The sequence below is a fragment of the Taudactylus pleione genome, unplaced genomic scaffold, assembly GCF_031769625.1.
Source record: "Taudactylus pleione unplaced genomic scaffold, aTauple2 ptg000306l, whole genome shotgun sequence".
Classification (NCBI taxonomy): Eukaryota; Metazoa; Chordata; class Amphibia; order Anura; family Myobatrachidae; genus Taudactylus; species Taudactylus pleione.
Window position 1 is genome coordinate 339,564 of NW_028284707.1, and position 26,750 is coordinate 366,313.

At 43.7% G+C, this 26,750-nt stretch overlaps 1 protein-coding gene across 2 annotated transcripts in view; it reads right to left on the minus strand.

The window, feature by feature from the left end:
• CALCR (calcitonin receptor) overlaps nucleotides 1-26,750 on the minus strand; it is a 400,000-nt gene that overhangs the window by 77,032 nt on the left and 296,218 nt on the right. For both annotated transcript variants that reach the window (XM_088442186.1, XM_088442187.1), the window contains exon 7: nucleotides 20,571-20,697. In XM_088442186.1, coding sequence (XP_088298312.1) covers nucleotides 20,571-20,697 — 127 coding nt within the window. The remainder of the gene's footprint in view (nucleotides 1-20,570; nucleotides 20,698-26,750) is intronic.

A 26,750-nucleotide genomic window follows, 5' to 3' on the forward strand; every position in this document is an offset into this window, starting at 1 on the left:
GAATGTTTACCCTCAATAAGATTGGGGCAGCAATGGACTAATAATGCAAAGATGTGACCTATGTATATGCCATAGGTGGGCATCACTAATGACGGAACGTGATTACTTTTTATGTTTAATACTGCAACTGACACTTACTTCCAGTACTCACTCACCCAGACAGTGATGTATAGATTAACAAAGAGCTGCAGAATCTTAGCTCTGGCCCTTCATAAATTCAAATTATCCAGCTGCTGTGAAACTACAAGTCCCATAATGCCCTGACTTATTGCTCTATAACATCTGCACATCCACATTTTGAAACTGGTGTAAGCGCTTTATATATACCTACTTTTCAGAAAAAAAGCATTTCAGGGAGATTGTGAGAGCAACACCTAGGAGCTCCGTGGCAAAGTGGACAGTACTGCTACATTTGAGAGGCCTGCCATAAAAGTGACTTACATCCAAATTTAAACAAGCCCCAAATCAGTTAGTAAGATCTACTTCTTGATGAAAACTTTTCAGTCCTTGTTCAGGTATTGTGTTTTACAAGTGATTCCCATATAATTGGCCACAAGAAACCTTATATGAAAATGCATTTAGCCATGTAGATCATTATTCCTTATAACCAATGCAGGGAAATGGCACTGATGATCCTATTTGAATGTATATACCTCTGAAATGTTCTCTTTTCTAAGACTACAACAGCTACATAATGGGGGGTAAGATGCAATCAGGGAGATTGCTAGACTCTTCAGGGAGTTTGTTACTTTTTTTAGGGAATCTCCCTGACAATCAGGGAGAGTTGGCAAGTGTGATGTGCTTAGACCATCAACACTATTGTACTGCAGCACACGGTGGGGTAGATGTCTGATAGCGGCACTTACCGTGCCGCTATAACGCTTCCCGCTTCGCCTCTTTACCGAGGCGAAGCAGGAAGCACTACCTGCTAGAGACGCTAGGCGCTACCTGCTAGAGACCACAGCGCTTCAGCCTAGTGCTGACGCGCTGTGTGTCAGTCCCGGCCGGCTCCACTGAGCATGCGCGGGATCTCGCAAGCATTGCGAGATCTCCGCGTGCAGCCGGCAGCCCCCGCAGCGGGGACGGCGCTGTCCCTGCTGTGGGGATAGGCTAGCGCCAGGCTGTAGCTGACGATAACAACAGCTACAGCGGGGCGAACGGTCAGGTGATATGACCGTTCATACATGGCCCAGGCATAGCTCCCCTGTCATTTACCGCCCAGACCCCCGATCATACATCGGGGAGAAGCGGTATCAGCGCACATAACGTGCGCTGATACCGCTTCTGGGCTTCATACATCTCCCCCAGTGAAAGATGTCACCTCTGCTGCACGAGGTAGGTGTAATAATAACCGCCTCCCCCCACATCCACACACACACCCATATTGCATAATCAGGAGTTTGCACCTCAAACTCTTATTGCATTTGAATCTGTTTTACTTTCTATATGGGGAATGCAAACATTTGGGTGCTTGGAGGACACAGCATGAACTGCAGCGTACTTTATAGAATGGGAGCATTCATGAGGTGAATTACGAGTACATAACTCAGTTTTACAATTCTTCAAGGTGACTGAAAGGAACCTCTGTCACTACTTTATTAGTTTGACTTTTACTGTCGAAGCCCATTAATAGAGGAAGCACATTTATTACAGCGCATAAACTAAGCTAATTGAAACTGAAAATATGCAATTATTACATTTAAAACAAAGACAGCCCCAATGTGACCTTAACATTGTGATAAATGAGCAGAATCTGATTGGTATTTAGGAGGACAAAAGAAAAGGTTCAAATGTATTAAAGTGATGTACAGTATTTACTTTTGCTGCCCCATACCCCCAAATGAGGCAAAATGTGGTACATAGCACCTGGGCACAGGCACCATGAATGTAAAATGGGTCCCTGGCCTTGGCACTCTCTGAAAATGGGGCAGAAACGCACCTGTTTACGGTAACGGCTACCGATTTCGCCCTCGCACCGCCAATAAAATTCCTCTACCTGTCAAAGGCAGAGGCACAGAAGGGGCTGCGTGCGACTACGCAGGACCCATTCTGCACACAGAATGGGTCCTGCGCACGCGCAGATTCCCGATGATCGGGAATCTGCGATCAGCCCCTCTGTATGCACTGCAGTAGGGAGAGTCTGTTAAGCTAGGTACACACTGTCTGATTTTTTGGATCTGTCAGACAAATGGGGCAAATCGGAAAGCCCCAATATCTGTGCTACACATTATGCTTTTTTTGTTATTAGTTACCGATTTACTGTCCACCCACAAGGAGAATGACGTAGGAAATATTGGCAGATTATCGTTATCGAGAATGCACACACACAGCTCGATATTGGTAGATTGAGGCCGAGATTTTCTGTTTCATGTTTTGGCCGACTGATCGGATAATTGAAGGAGTGCATTTGTGGACTCTTTTTAACCATTTTATTTGCAAAATGCCAAAACGCTTATGCCTACTCACTATGCAATAGATTAAGCCGATCACCCGATTATTCTCAAATCATTCCAATAATTGTACAGTGTGACTGTGTACCTATCTTTACCCAGACTATAATCATTATCCTTAATTTATATGACGACACTAAAGGTGCCCACACACATACCGACTTGCTCCCAATCAGCCAATGTACACGATTTCCCCTGAACTCTCCCTGAACTCTCCCCAGGCAGTCGTGGTCACGATTTGGAGTTAAAAATGTCCAATCTGACTTAAGATCTATCGTGCAGCCAGTGCATTGTATCCCAGATTGGCTAATCTGCCCTACAGCACGGCAGATCTGAAGTTGCGATGTACGACGAGCGGGGACGACATGATCTGTCGTCACGATTCGTCGAAATCGGCCAAATTGGATGAAAAGTCGGTATGTGTGTGGGCACCTTTAGAGCCCATAGCGATGTATACCAGGATATCACAGGACACCAGACAGTGGTATATTGTCTAAACTACAGTTAAGTTCTAATGTACATGTTGTACAATGGAAGTCTCTTGATTGAAAGCATGCTAGTTTTTTTTCCCCTTAGTTTGTGGAGATTGCAAAATGAAAGCTAATATAAAAGGAAGAACAGAACCAGTTGCCATAAATGAACAAGCAATTTCATAGCGTCTACATTTTTTTTTATTTACTTAGAACAAGAGTAATATTTGACTTGTGAGCAAAGTTGGACTTTTGTCTATTAGAATTTGGTACTAGCCATGAAACAACTACAGAATGTGAGAATGTATTTATTATTTTGATGAAAGGCAAGAACTTGGCAACAGAGATATGCACTGACCCCTGTGTTCTGATTCTGGTTCTAATTCATCATCGGGTTTTGGTTTTGCCAAAACAGCCCTCACATGTTTTGGTTTTGGATATGTATTTTTTTTATCAAAAACAGCTAATATCACATAATTTGGGCCTGTTTTTGTTCCAGTCATTTCCAGTCAACTTTGATCACCTCAAAGCTCACAATATTGTTTTCATCCAGTTTAGACCAAAAGATTGCACCAAGTTACAGTAACTGGCTAAGCGACCACCAGTGGGCAGGACAAACATGTGACAGTTCAACTTCATACATTGCACATCTGGAAACAGAGTGGCAGACAGGATGGGAGTTTAATAAACTATACAACCCTATAGAAATCAAGAATGTGGAAGGCAGATAAAGGAAGGAATGATTTATTTGTAAGTTAATTTAAGAGCATGATTCTGTAAATTTGTATTTATCATTAGGAGCACTGGGGATGGTCTTTTTTGCATAGACCAACATTTTTATTGGTTTCATTCTGGTATTCTTTTATGAACTTTTCTCTCCTCAGTTGCTGCAAAACAGGCTACAGCTCTCGAGCTAGGCTTGACGCATGTTAATTTTAATTAATCAATCCAAATCAATCCAAATCAATCAATCAATCGATCATTCTGATGTTCTTTTATGGATATTTTCTCTCCTCAGTTGCTGCAAAATAGTCCTTTTTAAAAAATAAAGAAGGACATGCACAGTTTAACAAATCAAGCCATTCAAGAACAGGGACTGCAACTTTTGTGGCTCCCATAAAAAAGTTACCAATGGGCTGTTAACAGTGTTGTTAATGATGGGCTTAAGGCAGATGACAGCCATAATTAAAAGAAAAGCTGTACAAGATGGAATTGTCCTAGGGAATATGCTGTATCTAAAAAAAGACCTGCACAGTTTAACAAACCAAGCACTTCAGCAACAGGGACTGGAAATTGGCTGAAGTGCTTGGTTTTTTTGGGCCCCCACAAAACAAGCTACCAATGGGCTTAAGGCAGCTAACACTGTTGTTGTCAATAATGGGCTTAAGGCAGCTAAGCTAACAGTGCTGATAATGATCTCTACAGTGGCAATATATTGTTGTCATTATCATCCTTATCAGTTTTTACATTATCTTACACAATATTGATTCATCCCCGCTGAAATCCACCATTACAGAGGTCTCTGTACTTTGATGTAATTGCTGTGGAATTAGTAGTTCATTTTGATAAACGTCATCTGCAGTTCACTGCGCAGATATTATTAACACGGTGGCCCTGAACCTACTGAGTGGTCGTGTTGTCATACCACGGGCCTGCCAGGCGTTCACTGAACACACCCAAATTTTAACAAGAAAAAGTTGTTTGTTTTTTTTAAACATGGTGGCCCTGAACCTACTGAGCATTAGTGTTATATCACAGGCCTGGCAAGTCTGAAGTTTACGGTAAACACACACAATTTTAAACAAGAAAAAAAAAAAAAAAATTTTAACCATTATTTTTTTCTATGTTTTTTTTAACAAGTGATCATAAGTGACCACCACAAATGGTAGATGGCTTTTTTTTTTTTTTAAAAAAAGCCAGTGTAACACAGACAAAGTGCCCACTGCCCCGGCTTGATCCTTGAACCCAGCCCACTCCAAATACAGTTCTGCTAACTAAGGCCCTCATTCAGAGCCGGACGCTCTGAGCAGAGCGCACGCTCTGAATGAGGGCCGTCCTCCATAATTATGGAGCGTCCTCCTGGACGCTCGTATAGCTGTGGGTCACCACCCACAGCCTATATGAGCGTGCAGGTTGATGGCCGCGATGGTCTTGACCATCGCGACCATCGCCACTGCGAGCCGGAGCCTGCGGTTGAGTTTCTCAACCGCAAGGCCCGGAGTGATTTTGGCTCTATCAGAGCCAAAATCACTCCCACTGACATCACTAGTGATGTCAGTGGGCCGGCTTCTGACGGTAGGCGTTCCATTGGGAACGCCCCCGTCAGGGAGGCACGCCCCCGGCACGCCCACCAAAGGGGGCGTGCTGTCAATCAACATCGACAGCACGCCCCCTTTGATCAGACACAACGAGCGAAGGAAAGTCCTTCGCTCATCGCGTCTGGCGCATGCGCACGACGGAGCTCCCGCCGTCGTGCGCATGCGCAGTGCACACCATCGACCCACTTGCGAGCGGACAGCCGCTTGTGAGTGGGTCTGAATCAGGCCCTAAGTTTCCTTCTTTCACTAAGAGTCCTGCCTACACTAACTCCCTTGTCTTTAGACCCTTGCCGGGATATGACAGTAGGGAAGCCGGCTTCCCGGCTGCATACCCTGCATCTATCCTATTACACTGCACAACAATGAAAATGTTTCCGATGTGAAAATAGTCACTTCTAATTGATTTCAGCATGCAAAGAATGAATATGACATTTAAAACTCTCAGTTAGCTCTGAGTTCCGAGATATATCCCATTTATGACGATGTAGGGGTATTCCTAGTGAAGTGGGCAGAATGGAGAGAATCTTACCAGCAATCTGCGTTCCACGCAGGGGGGGCGGGGCCTAATGACCCAATTAAATGAATCAGTTATTTGTCCCCTCCCCTATTCAAATATATGCGATTCACAGGATTACCCACACAAGATAACTGTGGTGCACTGAGTGACAAGCATAGTGAGCGATTCCACCAAGACATTTCAGCAATGGAGCAAAGATATCAGGGTAGGTGATCACTACTGTTGGACAGTGACAAGAGATGCCCCAGAAGAGGAGTACAAGCGACAAGCAAAGAATAGGCCACTATATTAGATAGTACTTTCCTATGCTGTATGTTTGTTTCCTATGTTGTATGTTTGTTTCGTATGCTGTATGTTTGTTTCGTATTCTGTATGTTTGTTTCGTTTTGTGTTCTTATTTGTGATTGATTGAATTAAAACAACTGTTATTTATTTTCTATAAAGAAAATATCAGATTATTTTAAAATAGCTTTTCACCATACAGTATAGTGCAAGTAGTGTAGCTCAAAAAATAGAGCTAGTAAAAACATTCTTAAATCATTTTAGTTTTTCTTGCCCTCAAATTAGTAATGTATGACTATTTTTAGAAAGGAAACAAATTAAAAGTATTAATTTGTTGTACAGTGTTCTTATTGGTCACATGTGGGATTGGAGATGTATGGGTCTACTTACTAACTGAACCTTTTATCTCGAATATAATTGCCATCTTTCCCAAGCATTAATTGCAGAGCTCTGCAAAAATTAATTCTTTATTTACAGAGCATGGACATCCATTAATATTAAAAATAAGAAATGAAAACATACGGCAGGGTTTCTTTTTGATTTTATTTCACTTTGTTTATTACAAATAGTTACACAATTATTTTTGTTTCATCTTTTCACCTTTATTTCGCTGGATCAGGTTCCTGTTGGAACTTTTTAATGTATATCCAATAAAGATTTATATATTTTATTATCACTATCAGTCTGTGGGCCATATAAAAAGACAAACTTTTCTTTCTCTTTTCTTACAAATATTACAGTACTTTTTGTCTGATGGCAGCACCCCCAGTTCAGACATATCAATTTCCTTGATGCCAAATATGGTGTTACTGAGATAAATAATATGCAATGTGTGCAGATGTACATTTTCCTTTGTATCTTGTACAATTTAAAATATACCCAGTTTCGGGAAGTATGACCAAATTCCTACAATGGGTTGGTATACACATTTGCACAAATCAGTAGTTCTTAACTCCATACAAGTAATTGTCAAGTACCCCTAACAGGTCATGTTTTCAGGATTTCTGTCTGTGAAAACCAGAAAAATAAATGAACTCACTTGACTAAAGAAATCCTGAAAACATGACCTGTTGGGGGTATTGGAGGACTGGAGCTCAGAACCACTGCAGCAAATCAATATTCTCAGTAAACCTGTGTGCAGTTACGTAATGGTAAGCATAACCTGTCACAAACGACCATTCACTCTACAGTTTTACACCTAGATAGTTTTGATCCATAACATGTTGCTGACAGAACCAAAATCATTATGGTCAAAGTGATTCAGAACCAGGAGTCTGATCAGAGATGTACACTAATAGCGCCGCCGGGAATTTGTCCACAGCCGATGTGCGAAAACATGCAAATGTTGCAGCTGGGATCCCACAAATCCAACGACTGCGTCCAAAGATGCAGCATCGACCGCAGATCAGCCGATGTGCGACAACATGCAAATGTTGCAGCCACCGGGATCCCACAAATCCAAAGGCGCAGCATCGACTGCAGATCAGCCGATTATTGGACTTCGGACTATTGTAATGCAGAACGGGCACCATAACGGAGACACCGGAGCCATTTTTTCTGTATACGCAATCGCAGTCGTAGGCTAAGACATGTCCCAAAAATGGTTGCGACACACCTGTATTTAAGACACCATCCCTCCGTTGCCGCCCACGAATGGTCCCTGTTAATCATTTGGCGAATAAGTGCGAGCGCACAGCGGTAATGGAACTTGACACGTGCGCATTTTGACTTAGACGCATGCGCAGTCCATGATAATCGGCCAACTGCGTACACAACGGCTCCGCGGTCCATCTGTGAATCAGGCCCCCGAGTCCGCGGCGACATATCACATATTCCCTTAGTGCTGCTTTACAAGTTTTCTTTCTTGCACTTTATCTCTTACTCTTCTGTGTTATTGTAATGAAAGCATTAACAATTAAGGAGATCACTTTACTTGGTGTCCTGGTATTAAATCAGCAGCACGGGACGCCCTAGGAAAGGAGTTTGCTGCACTTCATAAAACTGTGCCGCCTGACTGCAATGGCTCAGACAATAGATAAGAATTATGTTAATCTTTGCTATTAATATTCTGGGATAAAATGAACCTTAATGCCGCTCTCTAGCCCAGACACAAGTCCGTACTTTATGTTCAGCTCAATAGACGAAACACTAGGTAGCTTGCCCCATAGCATTTCATGTCTGCGTTCCTCCACATCATTACGTTCAGCTGTGTTGCCAACATACTTCTGAACTGTATATTATTTTATTAGTCATTATCACAATGTAATTTAATTTCACGGCGCATTTATTTTTTTGTGCAAATGTACTGATTTGGTGGCACAGTGCATAAAAAACGGTTAATGTGTTGGCGGGATTAGAATTAGGATCCCGGCTAATATTGGATCGATAGTTATGGCTGGGAAAAGGTTTAGGTTTAAGACTTGTATGGAAGCAAAGTTTGGAATAAGGGGCCTGATTCAGAGCCGTTCGCTATTTGCGGTCGTTCGTTCAAAAACAAGGGGTGGCTATTCAAATGATCCGTTCGCAAATTGCAGTCTGTTCCCACCTCTAAGTCTGAACGAGCGAGCAAAACATACGCTCGTTTATTTGTTAAAAACGCCCCCTGGCCGCTCGCACCATACGTCATGTCCACTATTTCTTAGATTAATCAAGTACATCGTACAGCGTATGAACTGCTCGCTATTCTTGTGGTTGGTTTTTTCAACCGCTATTTTGCGAGTAGTTCTGAGTTAAAAAAAAACAAGTGACGTGGTCAATGACGCTGCTGTATTAATTATGCACTCCCTTAAAACGCCCGTTTTGACCTTTAAGCACGCCTGCGTTCGAAATCCACTCCCCCGTTTTCAAGCACCTTCCCCTGTTACCACCCACATGCGCCTCATTCTGTCACTCAAAATAGCAGGCACTCGCTATATAGCGTACAAACGATTTTCGGCCGCACTGACTGGTTCGCGCATGCGTACTAAAAACCGTACGCTTGCGCAGATGTGCGAACATCGCTCGGAACGAGCGTACGGCCGCTAGCGAGCGGCTCTGAATGAGGGCCAAGGTCCCTACACACTAGACGATTTTGTTAACGATTTGGCCGATTCCGACTCATCGGAACGACAAATTGTTTAAATCAGGGGTTGGGAACCTTTTTTCTGCCGAGGGCCATTTTGATATATATAACATTATTCGCTGGCCTGGTGCAGACCACACCCCCTTTCCATATGATGTCACAAGGGTCGGGGCCACAATCACGGGTGATTACAGCAATGCCCGGAGCATCCTGATGATGCTCCGGGGAGCTGTAAGGGCAGTGGTGTGACCATCTGAAGCAGACGCTACAGGCGGCACTGCTGCATAGATTCTAACTGCAGGGTGACATTCTAGGCACCCTGCTAGCCAGATGAGGCCAGCAGAAAAAAGCTCAGAGGGCCAGACCAAATGATTCCGAGGGCCTTATATGGTCCCCAGGCCTGAGGTTCCCCATCCCTGGTTTAAATCACCCAGTGTGTGTGCACTATATCGTGCATTGCGCGCTCCCGTTGGGTCGTCAGTCGCATCACCTGATCTTTTGTACATGCAGCACTATGCGGCTAGAGACGGCATATCGGGCAGTCGGGGCAAAAGGATCGCCCAGTGTGTACGGGCTGTCCAATATGTCGGCCTGTCGGCAGGGGTGGTCATGTGCCGCATCGCTGGGTACACACGTCGTTTAATGTGTACCCAGCTTTAAGACTATACAACTAGGTTAATATGTACGTTGATAGGTAGTTCTTTTTTGTTTGTTTTTTTCCATTTTGTTTTTCAATCATATCCAGTGGATTACAGGTGACCTTAGTATCATCTAGGTGAAGAGACTTAGAAGAAAAAATAGACATAAATGTACTGAAACAAGGGGTTTCCTTCCTATTTTATCTAGGATATCTGTCCCATGCAGATTCCATTACCAAAATGTCAAATAGGAGATTGTCCTGGTGCATGTCTCCTTTACACTCATATTAAAAAAGACCTGGCTCTTCCAACAGTTCCATATAAAGTACAGATTGTAGGTTGAATTTGCAGCCATGGAGAGGAGTGGTAGTGGGAAATATTTACTACCCATTGTGGAGGGAGTGTTAGGTTTAAGCAGCATAGCGGGGTTAGGGTTAGATTTTGGGGGGGGGGGAGGTTAGGGTTAGGCAACACTGGGGGGAAGTTAGGTTTAGGCACTAAGGGGGGAGGGTTAGGTTTAGGCATAAAGGGGGAGTCTTAGGTTTAGGTACTAACGAGGAGGGTTAGGGTGTGCGGGGTGGGAAGGGTTAGTGTTAGGCTACAAGAAGGGAGGGTTAGGGGGAGAAGGGGGGAGGGTTACTATACTTACCAGACCATTGGGATGCCGCTGTCGGTATTTTGACAGGAGGCATCCCGACAGCCGGTATTACATACCCATTCCCTGGCCTAGATCCTTCCATAAGTAGAGAGGGGAACTCTAAATGTATATTTATAGTCAGGCAGGTCTATCAAATACTTTTGCAGTTATATAATTTGCTTATTTGCACACAATAAGACTAGCTGTAGGCTAGGTGAACTCTACTTTCATTGACTTTGCCTCAAATATGTACAGTATACTGTACAGATCTGGGATGTAGTCTGGAACCCGACGGACTAAATGCCGACCGCCGACTTACAGACTGCTTTATCCCGACTAGGGATGAATGACAGGCGTCTAAATGTAAACGCCTGTCATTTGCCCGAAGTCTGGAGACCGGCGCCCGGCATCCCGATCGAGCGGATGCCGGGCACCGCAGTGGACAGCCGCGCGGGGGGGGAGGATTAGGTTTAGGGCTCCTGGGGGGGACTTAGGGTTAGGCACCCCCCCCCGGGAGGTTAGGGTTGGGCACCCCTCCAGGGGACTTAGGTTTAGGCAGCAGGGAAGGGAGGGTTAGGTTTAGGCACTTAGAGGGGGGGTTAGGGTTAGGCACGGGGGGAGGTTAGGGTTAGGCACCCCTAAGCAGGGTTAGGCTGGTTAGGTTAGGTTAGTAAATACTTACCTTTAGGACGATCAGGATTTCCTCCTTTGTCGGGCAGCCACTGTCGGGAATACATATCACACCCACAGATCTTACTTTATGCAAACATATAAGTTATAATCAGGGAAGACCATTGAGAGAGCTTCGGGCCCAGGCACTGTAGGGGGACCCGTTTTATGGGCTTGTTGAAGCCAGCGGCCGTGTCCCTGGATGCAGCTTCACTGGTCCCAGCAGTGTGATTTCACCGGATGGGATGTGGTTATAATACGACAGTTGGGATGCCGGCGCTAAGAATGCCGGCACTAGAATCCTGACACCTGTCAGAATCCTGGCACCGGCATCCTGACGGTAAGTACTTGCGTTAGGAGGAGGAGTAGGGTTAGGCACTAAGGGGGGAGGATTCGGTTTAGGCATTTGGAGGGAGGTTAGGTTTAGGCATTGGGAGGGAGGTTAGGTTTAGGCATTGAGGGAGGTTAGGTTTATGCATTGGGAGGGAGGTTAGGTTTAGGCATTGGGAGGGAGGTTAAGGTTAGGCATTTGGAGGGAGGTTAGGTTTAGGCATTGAGGGAGGTTAGGTTTAGGCATTGGGAGGGAGGTTAGGTTTAGGCGTTGGGAGGGAGGTTAGGTTTAGGCATTGGGAGGGAGGTTAGGTTTAGGCAGCAGGGAGAAAGGGTTAGAATTAGGGGTAAGGAGAGGGGGAGGGTTAGGATACTGACCATTCGGTATGCCGGTGTCAGGATTCTGACCACTGGGATCCTGATCGTCGGCATCCTGTATGAGTAATCAGAGGGTTACTGATATGTCCAATGGTCACGCAGTTGTCCTGATGGCTGCATCTCCGGATGCAGCATTGGATCAGAGAAGACGGCAGTGGGCGTCTTTTTACATCAGACGCCAACTGCACTCTTTGCATAATTTCACACAGCCGCTGCATACCAAGTATGTGTCCATCTCTGAATCAGCCCCATAGTTGGATTGGGGGGGGGGGGGCGCTCCACAATTTCTCACACAGGGTGCTAGTGGAACTGGGGCCTTGTGATTAACACCCTCTCTCCCCTCTTGGCTCCCCTGCATATAACTATGAGGCTCCTTTCCCTCCCCTGCATCTCACTAGAGATTGCTCGCTGAAGCAGTGACGGAGCGCTATAACATAACCTCTCCAGCACTAAGAAAAAGAGCAAATGTGATACTGCGACTTTCAAAGTCCCTGATGAAAGTTTGATTCATTTATCTGTCTGTTCAGCCTGCAGTGGGTCATTAAGCTCACAGATATGATGTAGCTTCTCTGTCCATGTAGAAAACTGTGTGGCCACGTGGCAGACATTTAAGGGAACTTCAAACAAGCTCAGTAGAATTCAGTGACCTGGTGGTCACACAGCACATACACGCACTGAATTCCGTACCACATGGACACAGCACATACACGCACTGAATTCCGTACTACATGGACGCAGCACATACGCGCACTGAATTCCGTACTACATGGACGCAGCACATACGCGCACTGAATTCCGTACCACATGGACACAGCACATACACGCACTGAATTCCGTACCACATGGACACAGCACATACACGCACTGAATTCCGTACCACATGGACACAGCACATACACGCACTGAATTCCGTACTACATGGACGCAGCACATACGCGCACTGAATTCCGTACCACATGGACACAGTACATACACGCACTGAATTCCGTACCACATGGACACAGCACATACACGCACTGAATTCCGTACCACATGGACACAGCACATACACGCACTGAATTCCGTACCACATGGACGCAGCACATACACGCACTGAATTCCGTACCACATGGACACAGCACATACACGCACTGAATTCCGTACCACATGGACGCAGCACATACACGCACTGAATTCCGTACCACATGGACGCAGCACATACACGCACTGAATTCCGAACCACATGGACACAGCACATACACGCACTGAATTCCGTACCACATGGACACAGCACATACACGCACTGAATTCCGTACCACATGGACACATCACATACACGCTCTGAATTCCGTACCACATGGAAGCAGCACATACACGCACTGAATTCCGAACCACATGGACGCAGCACATACACGCACTGAATTCCGTACCACATGGACACAGCACATACACGCACTGAATTCCGTACCACATGGACACAGCACATACACGCACTGAATTCTGTACCACATGGACACAGCACATACACGCACTGAATTCCGTACCACATGGACACAGCACATACACGCACTGAATTCCGTACCACATGGACACAGCACATACACGCACTGAATTCCGTACCACATGGACACAGCACATACACGCGCTGAATTCCGTACCACATGGACACATCACATACACGCGCTGAATTCCGTACCACATGGAAGCAGCACATACACGCACTGAATTCCGAACCACATGGACGCAGCACATACACGCACTGAATTCCGTACCACATGGACACAGCACATACACGCACTGAATTCCGTACCACATGGACACAGCACATACACGCACTGAATTCTGTACCACATGGACACAGCACATACACGCACTGAATTCCGTACCACATGGACACAGCACATACACGCACTGAATTCCGTACCACATGGACACAGCACATACACGCACTGAATTCCGAACCACATGACACAGCACATACACGCACTGAATTCTGTACCACATGGACACAGCACATACACGCACTGAATTCCGTACCACATGGACACAGCACATACACGCACTGAATTCCGTACCACATGGACACAGCACATACATGCACTGAATTCCGTACCACATGGACACAGCACATACACGCACTGAATTCCGAACCACATGACACAGCACATACACGCACTGAATTCCGTACCACATGGACACAGCACATACACGCACAAAATTATGGTTTTTACTCACGTGTTAGTTCCAATATCTAATTTAAACAATAAAATGCGACAATTTGGTTTAAACAAAAAGTGTAAAACATGACAAGTTTCACATAGTAATAATAGTCTATAAGATCCTGATTTACGCTGCAAAGTGAAAACTAGTGACAAAATATCAGCGCAATAAATGACCAGGTACTGCAACACTAATGTCATTGACAAGTTAAAATAATAAACGCTTAGACAGATCAAAGAGAAAGGACAGTGGGACAGGGAGTACATAGTTTTCGGGGACTGTCCTGCCATCCCACCCACGGGCTGCAGTGTCCCACGCACAGGGGTGGGGGATGCGAAGTAGAGGGGAAAGCAGGAGCACTCACCGTGCACGCCCTCTGGTCGGGAGTGAGTTCTGATTGGAAAACTATAAATGTTGGGAGGTATGCGTACATACATACTGCTTTAAGCATTTGCGTATAAGAAAATCAGGCACTGCTGCCATGTACCAAAAGCGCACAGAACAGTAGTAATGATATAGATTCAAGTGACCAGAGGCCAGGCTGCTTATTAGCACAAGTAACGTCATAAGTCACAATTTTAACCCCTTATAGCAGCATTCACAGACACTTTCCCATAGAACCAGAGCCGCTGAGCCATTAGGAAGGTCTGACTTTGGGGAGTGTGGCCAACAGGAGTGGCATGGCCCCGCCCCCACCCTGCCAAGCAGCATCTCTCCATGGTGCAGAATGGGGTGTGGTCGTGGCATCCAGGTGGGCGTGGTTATGCCTCCCCTGCACTCCTGGGCGCCTAGATAGGCTTAGGCCTTGTACTTTGTGCCCACGCCCCCTCTCAGAGCCACTGTCAGAGGAGTTATAGCTTTCTTTTATAACTATAAACATGTGGCATTTCTCAATCCATGCTTTTTTGCTTCTTTATGTTCCTTTCACTACGTTTGTCCGGATTTTCCTGTGGGTGTCATTTATTTTGTGAATTTTGGGTAAATTTAGACAGATTTCCTTAAATTCTGACAAATCCATTATTCAGCGTCCAGTACAGAGTACGATTTAAACTACTGCATCGTGGTTGTTTTATTTAGCGTTACATAGATACAGAATAGTGACAATGCTTTTACCTTGGCAAGAACATGAGTGCGGGATAAATGGTGCAGACCCCCGTACACAAGTCATTCAGCACAGTCAATATAGGATACATTCTTAAAGTGCAATCAGTAGTCAGTGTCTCATCTGCATCTATCCTGCCTAATGATGGGGCCAGCCTACCGTGAGCACTGGTATAGTCTGCTTGTCCGTTCACATCAGTCACTGCCCCGGTGGAGCTTGCAATCTATATTCCGTACCACATGGATACACACATACACACTAGAGTTAATTTTTTTTTGTCAGAAGCCAATTATACTACCAGTATGTCTTTGGAGTGTGAGGGGAAACCGGGGCACTCGGTGAAAACCCACGCAAACCCGGGGAGAACATACAAATTCCACATTGATTGGTTACTTGTTCGTTACTTGAACTCATGACCTCAGTGCTGTGAGACAATATTGCTGACCACTATGTCAACAGTGCTGATACCAGCAGATATTTTTTATTGTAAAAGCAAAAATAAAGATGTAAAAAAAAGATTATGGGACTTTACTTTGGACTTACCCACTGCAGTGGGCTTGGATTCGTAAAACACTTGGTGCCCAAGGCCAATACCATTTTTTTGACGAACACTCGTTTTGCTGGTCCTGATAAAAAGCAGGATGTAGTGGCACTAATGCCTCCTTCGTGTCTCTTGATGTTTCTCATTCACTCAGTACTTTTTATAAAAGTGTAGGTCCTGTGTGTGTAGTGGAAGAGCCGATACTCACCATAGGCTGCCCTTAGGAACATGCCTACTGTGGCTAATGAAAATTCCAATCCCGATCAGAACACTTAGAAGCATAAGCTATAGCCTGATAACTTACTAGTGTCCCAGAATTCATGGGATAGTAGTACAGATATCTCCAGTGCAGTCACAGGGCTCCACTGCTCCATGGGCTGATACCCCACACAAGTGACACATGTAACATCATGTCATTACACAAGCAACATGTGCCAGGGTAGCATTGGGAGCAGGAAGATGAGTGCTCCGTCTTTCCGTGTACTGCGGTCTATCTTCAGGCACTCCACAAGGTGGAAAAAGGTGATGGGCTGTCTCGTCAGGGGGCCATCGGGGGCATAAGTTCATACCAGGTGCCTGTAAGAGCAAAAGACAATGCTGCCCCTGCCTCCCCCCCCCAGACACACACATCATGCAGCAACGCAGCTGAGGGGGCAAAGGAGGAAGTAATGTGCCAGAAAATCAGAGCAAATTGCAGATAACTTTCAGTCACTCTGCCCAGTTCTATTCATCCCAATCTCCCATTGTGTTTCTACAGCCTCATTCCCCTGTGTTTCTGCAGCTCCCGCCCTGCAGTCTCTTTCTAGCCACCCAGTGTCTCTGCAGCCCCCCACTGTTTTTCCAGCCAGCCCTCCAGTGTCTCTCCAGCTCCAGCTATCCCCCTACTGTCTCTTCAACCCCCTAGTGTCTCTCCAGCCAGCCCCATCTGTCTCTCCAGCCCCTCAGTGTCTCTCCAGCTCCAGCCTGCCCCGCAGAGTCTCTCTGGTTCCAACCCCAGCATTCCACCGGCTTCAGCCTACAGACTCTTTGTCTTCTGCCTGATCCTCTTTGCGCTGCAGCTCCTCTGCCTTTCAGTAGTGCTTCATGACATCTTGACATCATGCGCACCACGTTGCGATAAACAAAAAAAACTTTATTGCTCCAGTCCCCGGAGGTGCCTGAAGATCAATAGCTCCTGGACCACACAGATAGATCCATCCAAACCGCTGCAATGATCAGCAGGGCGCAGGTTATAAATGGTTTTATCTGTGAGTCCCGGTACAACTGTTCCGCCTATATCCCTCTGTTACAACATGTTGAAAGTTTTCACAAGTGGAGTGTTACATTGCCCTGTACTTTTCTCCTCTTACATTGTTTAAATATTGTTAATTATCCACATCGTTGAGTGTGATAATGAGAAAAGCCAGATTGGCTGCAATGCAATTAGTTCTACTCTATTAAAAATATATGGATTTGACAAGACGTCCCATGTGTATACTTCGATGCACATTCACGACACTAAGTATGGCAACGTTTTTCCGTGTGACATACGTTATGATCAATCTTATCCATTTTGTTCCCAAGACAACACTTTCACCCATGACTCATAGATGAAACCTACAAATCTAAATTCATCTGCTTGACATCCCAATATGGCGTGTAAACCTGTACTTTATCTCTTTTCAAGGAACATGGCTTTTAATTATGTGAGCCCTAGAACCCAACAGAGCCCCAACTTCAAATTTACGTTTCAAATAATATAATTATTTCTTGCATGTTCACTCAATGAAAAAAAAATGAATCAATCAAATACTCAGGGATTTCGTAATACAAATGCAGACGACAATCAATCTATTAATTAAAAAGACAGTTGCAATTTAGTGTTCCCGAGACATGGTAGAATGGAAGATCCGTTTGGTTTACTTGCTAATAAAAGTATCTCAGGGCCTGATTCATCATGGATCGCTATTGCGATCGCAGCTCCGTAATCGCATGCAGGTCTGCTCGGAAAATATGCTAATGACTGCAAACGCAATGCCGTCGCACTGCCAGCATAAAGACGCCCACTGCCTCCCACTATCGCAATATGTAATACTTTGCAAACCTTCACAAACATCGGTAACATCGAATACCATTAGCCCCTCATGCAGAATTACAGCAGCCCTGACCTTACTTAGAAATTGCTAACCTCGTTGCATGCAGTGATTACTCAAGCCGCGTATGCCATCACAATGGCTAAATTATGCACGTCCGCGCAACGGCGTTCAAACGGTCAGGCACACACTTGTGTTTCTTTCGCCTACATCGTGTCTTTTGTAGGAGGAAAAGTATCGCGCCCGTGCCCGCTTTACCACGTATTCAGTATGGAAGTACGCGAAAACGGGACCCAGCAAAACTTGAACAGGTGGAAAGTGCTGTCAGATTTGGGGAAATCAGCCTGACACTCCCCAAAAGATGCTCTGACATGTGGCTTAGCTATGGTACCCCCCGATTTGGCTTGTTTTTTTTTTTTAATTTTTGACACAGTTTATCTTTGGGAACTGTCTGAAGGCTGCACGGGGGCTCCAGCAACGTTGCACCCCAAAACCCCAAGTCTGCACTTTTTTCCGCCTGGCATTCATAGGCAAAACTTTTTCGCCTATTACATTGCATTGACTTTATGCCTAGGCTTAAACTCTTCCAAATTGAATACGGAGAAATATCAAAACAGGCGAAAATGACGTCATCGGCGGAAATTTTTTTGGCCAAAAACAAGCGAAAACGGCTTTTCGCTTCAGATTGAATACGGCCCTTAGATGGATTTAGGGAGATAGGTCAATTCCTTATTTTAAAAAACAATATGGTGGCACTTCAGTGGCTTGAACCACGTCATTATTTGGCTAAATAATATAAAAAGAAAAAAGTTCAGCCCGGCCACTCCTCTCACTTTATATTCTGTAGTTCCTATTCTCATTTAACACCTGATATTTGGCCTGATTTATCAAGCTTCATTGGTTTTTAAATTGGTGAATTTGGGTGACTTTCTCTGTGGGTTTTAAAACGGCAATTCTCTTGAAGGAAAAACAAAGCTTTGCGTAAATTACATAAGCCAACATGACGGGTTTTGCCTTCAAGAAATTTGCGGTTTTGAAACCTGCAAGGAAAATTGTCCAAAAATATGCGATTTTAAAAACTGAACAGGTCCTTAACCACACGGCGGAGACTGTTACTGTATGGTCTGAAACATGAATTACATGAGAATGAAGTCTATCAATCCACTGGGAGCATAGTAACATCTTACAGGTAAATCAACAGAAGGAGAAAGGGGAATTGTATGGTAATTTGCAGTCTTACAAAATATTACTGAAGGAAATATAGAAATGACTGTAAGGGGTATATTTACTAAAGTGAGCGTTTTTAGAAGTGGAGATGTTGCCCATAGGAAAAAATCAGATTCTACTTATATTTAACTAACCCCTTCTAGAAGATTATAGCTAGAATCTGATTGGTTGCTATGAGTAACATCTTCACTTCTAAAAACTCTCACTTTAGTAAATTTACCCCTATATTACAACAAATTCCGAAAATGTTAAAATATGAGAAATACAATGGGCCTGATTGTGAGTCGGACGTATATGCTCTTCCGGGCGGCCATGGCCTTCTATAAATGCAAGAACCCGCCGAAGTGTGCAGAAATTTAGCGCAACTGAAAGTGGGGGCCCGTCCTGCTCGCTGGGTGTCCGTCTATAGACACCATCATCATCAGTATCTGGGGTTGCACTAGCCCCGCGCTAGGTGCAAATGATCTGTCAGAGACAGACGTTCTCTCTTCATCCGAACGCTACGATCATGCATGCACGTTGGATTACCCGTCCATGTTACTCCCATGAAATGGGGCCGTTCCGTTGAATCGCATGGTCGCTGCCCAACTGGCGAAGAGAAACGTCCATTTCACGGAAAGCGTAGTCTGGCAACAAACAGGTCAATCCATTCGCATGAGCGCTCTCCGAAAATAGGTGTAAGTCTTATCCGGTGCATGCGCAGTCGCCAATTTCTATCACACATGCGCGTTGTGGTGACATCCGTGAGAACTGTCCTCTCTCCCACTTGCATCAGACTCAGAATCAAGCCCAATTTGAGTAGAAATTCCCATAATGTTAACATTTACACAGTGCTACATAATCCAGACATTTTGCTATATCTATCTATCTCATATCTATCTATCTCATATCTACCTATCTATCTATCTATCTATCTCCTATCTATCTATCTATCTATCTATCTATCTATCTATCTCCTATCTATCTATCCATCTATCTCCTATCTATCTATCTATCTATCTATCTATCTATCTATCTATCTATCTATCTATCTATCTATCTATCTATCTATCTATCTATCTATCATATCTGTCTATCTATCTATCTATCTATCCATCTATCTATCCATCTATCTCCTATCTACCTATCTATCTATCTATCTCATATCTGTCTATCTATCTATCCATCTATCTATCCATCTATCTCCTATCTACCTATCTATCTATCTATCTATCTATCTATCTATCTATCTATCTATCCATCTATCTCCTATCTACCTATCTATCTATCTCATATCTGTCTATCTATCTATCTATCTATCTATCTATCTATCTATCTCCTATCTATTGATCGATCTCTTATCTATCTATCTCCTATCTATCTATCTATCTATCTATCTATCTCATATCTATCTATCTATCTATCTATCTATCTATCTATCTATCTATCTATCTATCCTATTTCATATCTATCTATATCATATCTATCTCAAATCTATCTATCTATCTATCTGTCTCATATCTATCTATCTGTCTCATATCTATCTATCTATCTATCTATCTATCTATCTATCTATCTATCTATCTATCTATCTATCTATCTATCTATCTATCTATCTATCTATCTATCTATCTATACAGTACGCACACATATAGAGACAGGGTTTTGGAAGGCAATAGATGTAAGATATAAATACTTACGGGGTTTCTTTTCACCAGGTTCAGGTTGGGTACGACGGCCGTAAGATGAATGATCGTAAACAAAGAGTTCAGCACGTAGGAAAAGAAAAGATTTTTATGCAGTGTAATCCTCTGACAGCTGAGGCTTCTAAAAGAAATAAGCAACATTTAATGAATGTTTTATGTTTACTGCATTTGATGCAATTATTGCAATTTAAAAAACTTGTAAAGCAGGTGAGGGGGGCGCATAGGTTTTCTTTCTGTGTACAACAGCACAATTAAAATTGTCTATAGCAACCATAATGTACATAGAAGCTACATTACAGTTTTGAGAACTGACAACTTAAGACCAGTCTGCGTCCACTCTTGTGGGACAGTGGGAGCCGCTGGAAATGTGCTTAGAGGAAGTTCATAGAAACATGCTAACGTCCTGACCACTAGCCCTTTAGGAGCAGACATTCCACCAATTGCAACTTTTTCATTTATCTCCTAAAACACTGCTTGATATAACAATAATTAATTGTTAAATTAATCATAAAAGTGAGGTGACATTATGATGTTGCTTTTATTGATATTTTTTTCTGCTTTGGAATGTTTTTTTATTAGATTGGTTAAAGTGCCCCTAAAAATCTTTTTTTTCTACTGAAACGCGTCTGGCAGGCATGAATGCGTGATACTAAAAGTAGGATAGTAGAAGCAATCCCAAAACTATGGAAATATTTGATTTAATTTTAATTTAATAAATAAAAATATAATTAATCCATACGCTACCAAATGAAAGCCCTGTGTTTTCTGAAAACTAAACAATATAAAATTCACCTTGTGAAACAGTTAGTCCAAGCAAATCAGACAAATAATACAACTTGTTCTAGTCATTAAGGTGCACATTAGCTCTAGTCATATAAGAGTACCCTTAAAATACAATATTAATATTTACCTTTATTTATATAGAACACACAAATTACACAGCACTATACAATCCAACAGTGGTTGTTCAGTCACTACAGCCCCTGTCTCTGTAGAGCTGGCAATCTACTGTTACTATCACAGATACACCAGCGCACACAACCCAATATAGTCAGAAACCAGTTAATCAAACAATGGGGCTAACTCAGAGATGTGCACTAACCCGATGGTTAGTGCACATCTGTGATTGTGCCGGTCTGCAATGGCACAAGACCCATACTGCACATGTACAGGACGGGTTCTGCGTGTTCGCACGCAGTTCGGCAGCAGACTGTCAGCGTTTGACAGTCTGCTTCCATTTCCAGGTATGGAGGGGGCGGTGATGGTCTCCATTTCCTAAACGGAGGCGTGTCGCCACCATTGGGGGGGACGGAAGAGGCGAGGATCTCCATCTGCTGACAGAGATTTCCTGGCCTCTTGCTGGCAGAGGATCACGCAGATGTTCTAATGCTGTGTCTATGGATGCAGCTCGGAACAGTGACATGCAGGATGTGTGATGCCTTCTGCTGCATTACAATAATAGCGCTATCGCACCCACTGCCATGCGATAGCAATACCATCTGACTTTGAATCACCCCCAATGTCTTAGGACTGTCCAGAAATAAACCTACGGTATGCAACATATAATTCCATGCAGATCGCACATTGATCCCAATGCTAAAAACTGTTCCACTACTCTCTCTCATACTTAGGAGACATCATACACAAGTAAATGTTATTTTCTATCCACTACTCCTATGTTTCTCTCTGCACAGTGAATTATTCTTTTTGTTAAGCTTGGTACTCATTGTACGATGTGTGTACCCAGCGACGGAACAACGCAATGTAGAGATACATCGCGCCGGCAGTACACTCTGCACAACATGGGGGAACGGCAGCGCGATGTATCGTTCCATGCTGCATGTAGCAGCATACCTCCCAACTGACCCGCATTCAGCGGGACAGTCCCATTTTCCTGAGACTGTCCCGCTGTCCCATCCGCGGGCCGTAGTGTCCCGCGGTGGGGGGGAAGTTGGGGGAAGCGTGCAGAGCAAGAATAGATGCTTGGCACACCCCATTAGTGATGTAAATGGGGGGTGTGTGTCATCAGATGACGCCCCTTTACTATCAGGTCACGCCCCCTTTTTTGGGCGTGCACACCAGTTTCAACTCTCCATGGGCAAACAGTGGGGGGGGTATATAGCAGCATGGCGTCGTTCATTGAGTCGTCCCATCTGCTGTGCAGCACAGAAGATGTGACGGCGCAATGAACGACCAGCGTGCACTCGCAATCGGGTGTACACACTATACGATCCACACTATGAGCCTGATTCAGACCCGTTCGCTATCTGCGTACGCTCACTGGATGCGTATGCAAATTTGTCAAAGTGACGCCATGGGAAGCGATCGCTCGCCAAGGCATAAGCGCGCCCACCATGTCTTAGCGAGTGGACACTTTGTGTATGTGTACGCCCAATCGCACAGGCAGAGCCGACGACCAGCAACACATCATCTCCAGGATTAAAACATTGGTACATCGAGCACCATCGGATGTGAACGCAGTGCTTGTGGTAGCTTTACCCTACCGCAAGCATTGCGAGGAAATCAGTCTAAAAAAAAGTCAAGTGACGTGTACTATGACGCTGCCTGTTAATTATGCACGCCTCTAAAACGGCGTTGAAACACTCAGTGACGCCTGCGTTCGCATCTCCAACCCCCCGTTATTAGTGTCCTGCCCCTGTTACCACCCACAAATGGCCTCTCCTGTCACTCATTACCCTGGGCTGCCTTTGCTGGGCGAGCGAGAGCGATGCGATCGCAGTGTGTAGGTCGCGCACACGCAGAATGAAGCACGCAGAACATCGGGCCACTTGCGAACGCACAGTGCGAGGGAGCGGCTCTGAATCAGACCCAATATCTTATAGTGTGTACCCAGCTTTAGACATGTGTTATTTTGATATTGCAACCACTGTTCTCAACTGTGTTTATTATACATGCAGACATCACCAGTGTTCAGCTGCTAATAAAGTTAGATAAAATAAAAGTAGGTAGCCAGGGAGTGTGTTTTATCCAGACTATTATAGAAGAATGTGCTACCTCCTTATCTTTCCTCCATATTCAAAGCAGCATGGTAAAGTTTGCAGCACTTTTATTATGGTGTATGGGGAATTAAATAAACTAGATTGCCATATTATTATGGTATAAGCAAAAAAATAAAATAAAAAATTAAATCAGTACATTCAGTATTTCATTTCTCTGATATTCATATTTACCATGCTTTGATACAATTATGATCTAAGGGGTTTAGATTCCCCTGATGCCTTTATCAATGTTTAAATTGTTTAATAATAATAATACAGTACATTTATATACAACTCTGATAATAATGTAAAGGTTGTTATGAATACAGGTTCTAATATACAGTACAGAAGATTCTATTTATAGTTCCACGGTGGTTTTATCCCACTCATGTTTGAGGTGAAACTTTTAGACCCACTTCATGAATCTGCATTGAGGAAAGAGTAATATTGAAACAGCTTAATAAGAACTGTCATTCAACCAGCGGATAAAGGCGGTGGGCTGTTTTTTTTGTAATCTCTTTATTTATTAAAAGGTAGATAGATAACAGGAAAATAAGAAAATAAAAATTACATACAGCCATAACAAAAAGATAACAAAAGACATCAAACTACCTTGTTTTCGTGATTTAAAAAATAAATAAATTAGGGTGTAAAAACCAATAGCAAATACAGTAGTGAACACCCGGCAGCAGAGTCAATAGGATATCGGAAAAATAATAATAAATAAATAAAATCAGATTTAATAGAGCGAAGAAAAAATAAAATACATAAATAAACACTTCTAATAATTCAAAATGAGGGTCAAACCAGACCTGGAAGGGTCCTATTAAAGTGAGAATACCAAGGAGTCCAAACTTCATGAAATGTGGGCATTTTGTCATGGAAGAGGGCAGTGATGTATTCCATGGGAGCAGTGTACCAAATACTATTGATTAGTGCAGGAATAAGGGGCAAGTTCATTTTTTACAATTAGTAACAATCAAGATTTTACCAGCATTAAAACACATGACAGGGGTATTCAATATGAAACGTAAACTTCGCTGTCGAAGTTTTTTTTTTTTTACCCCAATTTTTAAATTAATTTTTTGGGGTGTACCTATTTTTTATTTTTTTTACACAGTGCTTTTTAAAATGTCATTCCCAGGGGTGCAGGCTATTTTTTTTAAGCCTGCACCCCTAAACCCCAATTCTGCACTTTTTTTCGCCACCTATTCAGTGGTGAAAAGTTATCCCCGTTTTTTTTCAAAGACTTTTCGAACCTGCAATAAGTCTTTGAAATTGAATACAGTGTAAATCTAAAACCTGCGATAATGATGTCATAGGTGCGATATTAACGCAAAAAACGGACTTATCGCTCCATATTGAATTCCCCTAATAGTCTGTTATAGGGTTTAGATGTATCGGGAAATGGTTTACATTACAAGACATGTAATGGATCTTTAATAGATGCAAAGCTGAAGATACAGCCTATCAGTGACAAGACTTCATCCCAATACGTAGAAATCATTGGACTGTCCCACCATAGGAGCCTTTATGTCCACACTGACGCCAGCAAAGGTCTGATGTCAGTGGGTAGATGGAGTGAAGATTTTCAGGGACCACAGAGTTTGTAAGCAGCTTCTTTAAGGTTGGTATTATTAATGGATATCTTAGAAACCATCTAACGAATATCTGACCATTCTGCATCATCTAGATTCCTACCCGGTCAGTCTCCCAAGCTAATTCAAATGGTTTTCAAATGGAATTCGTGGGGGGGGACCCAGCCAATAGGGAATATAGAATGGAAATAGCATCTTTACGACTAAGGTCGTAAGTGCAGAGACGCTCAAAAGAGCTAAGGACCTCATTCAGAGCCGGACACTATTTGCGCTCGCTCGTTCAGAAAAAAGGGGTGGCTATTCAAATGAACCGTTCGCTCTTTGCGGTCTGTTCACACCTCTAGGTCTGAACGAGCGAACCAAACATGCGGTCGTTTTTTGGAAAACTATGCCCCCTGGCCGCTCGCATCCTACGTCATGTCCGCTATGTATTAGATTAATCGAGTACATCAACCAGCGTATGAACTGCTCGCTATTCTTGTGGTTGGTTTTTCCTACCACTATTTTGCGAGCAGTTCTGACTATAAAATAACCCAGTGACGTGGTCAATGACGCTGCTGTATTAATTATGCACACCCATAAAACGCCCGTTTTGACCTTTAAGCACGCCTGCGTTCGGATCTCCACTCCCCGTTTTCAAGCACCTTCCCCTGTTACCACCCACATACGCCTCCTCCTGTCACTCAAAATAGCAGGCATTCGCTATTTAGCGAACAAACGATTTTCGGCCGCACTGACTGGTTCGCGCATGCGTATTACGATCCGTACACATGCGCAGTTGTGCAAACATCGCTCGGAACGAACGAGCGGCCGCTTACGAGCGGCTCTGAATCAGGTCCTAAGTTCTCTAAAGGAACGTAATTTACTGAGGGAATTGATGAAACTAGTGATCTGTAGAATGTAAGCTCTCACGAGCAGGGCCCTCTTCCCTCATGTGCTTCTCCTTACACTTTCTTCTACTCCTTACTCCCCATAAGGGCACCTAACACATGACTGCCAACTCCCGGCAGCTTATTGTGAGTGCTTTAATCGCTGTTGCAGCAATGTATATAAATCGTGTCCTTGTCCTGCACTGTAATGTACTGTAAGTTACTTGTTTCTTGTTTACTTATTAGTTCTATGTACTATGTAAGGCGCTGTGGAACACTTGTGGCGCCATATAAATAAAGGATAATAATAATTTGTAAATATGCAAAGTGGTATTTAGGTTGTAGGATATATTTTTCACACAATTCCTCAAAAGTTGGGGCTGTTTTTTTTAATAACACACTACAGTAAGGGAATATCCTTTGAATGTTAGACATTAAATCACAATTAACACATTTCCCATTTTAGCGTTCAATAAAGAACTACATAATTTACTATGTGTGGCATTATCCAAAAGAATGATCACAAAGGGTAAATTTGACTTTGTATATACAGTATTTCGACAAGAGCACTGGAACAGTGTTTGAGGGCAGGTACATTAGTCCTAGGTTTCTAACCTACATTTTAAAACTCCAGGAAGCTGTTTGTGATTGTTCTGCTGAGAGCTTTTGGGTTTTGGTAAAAGCTGATTAAGTGTTCCTGGGTTATGG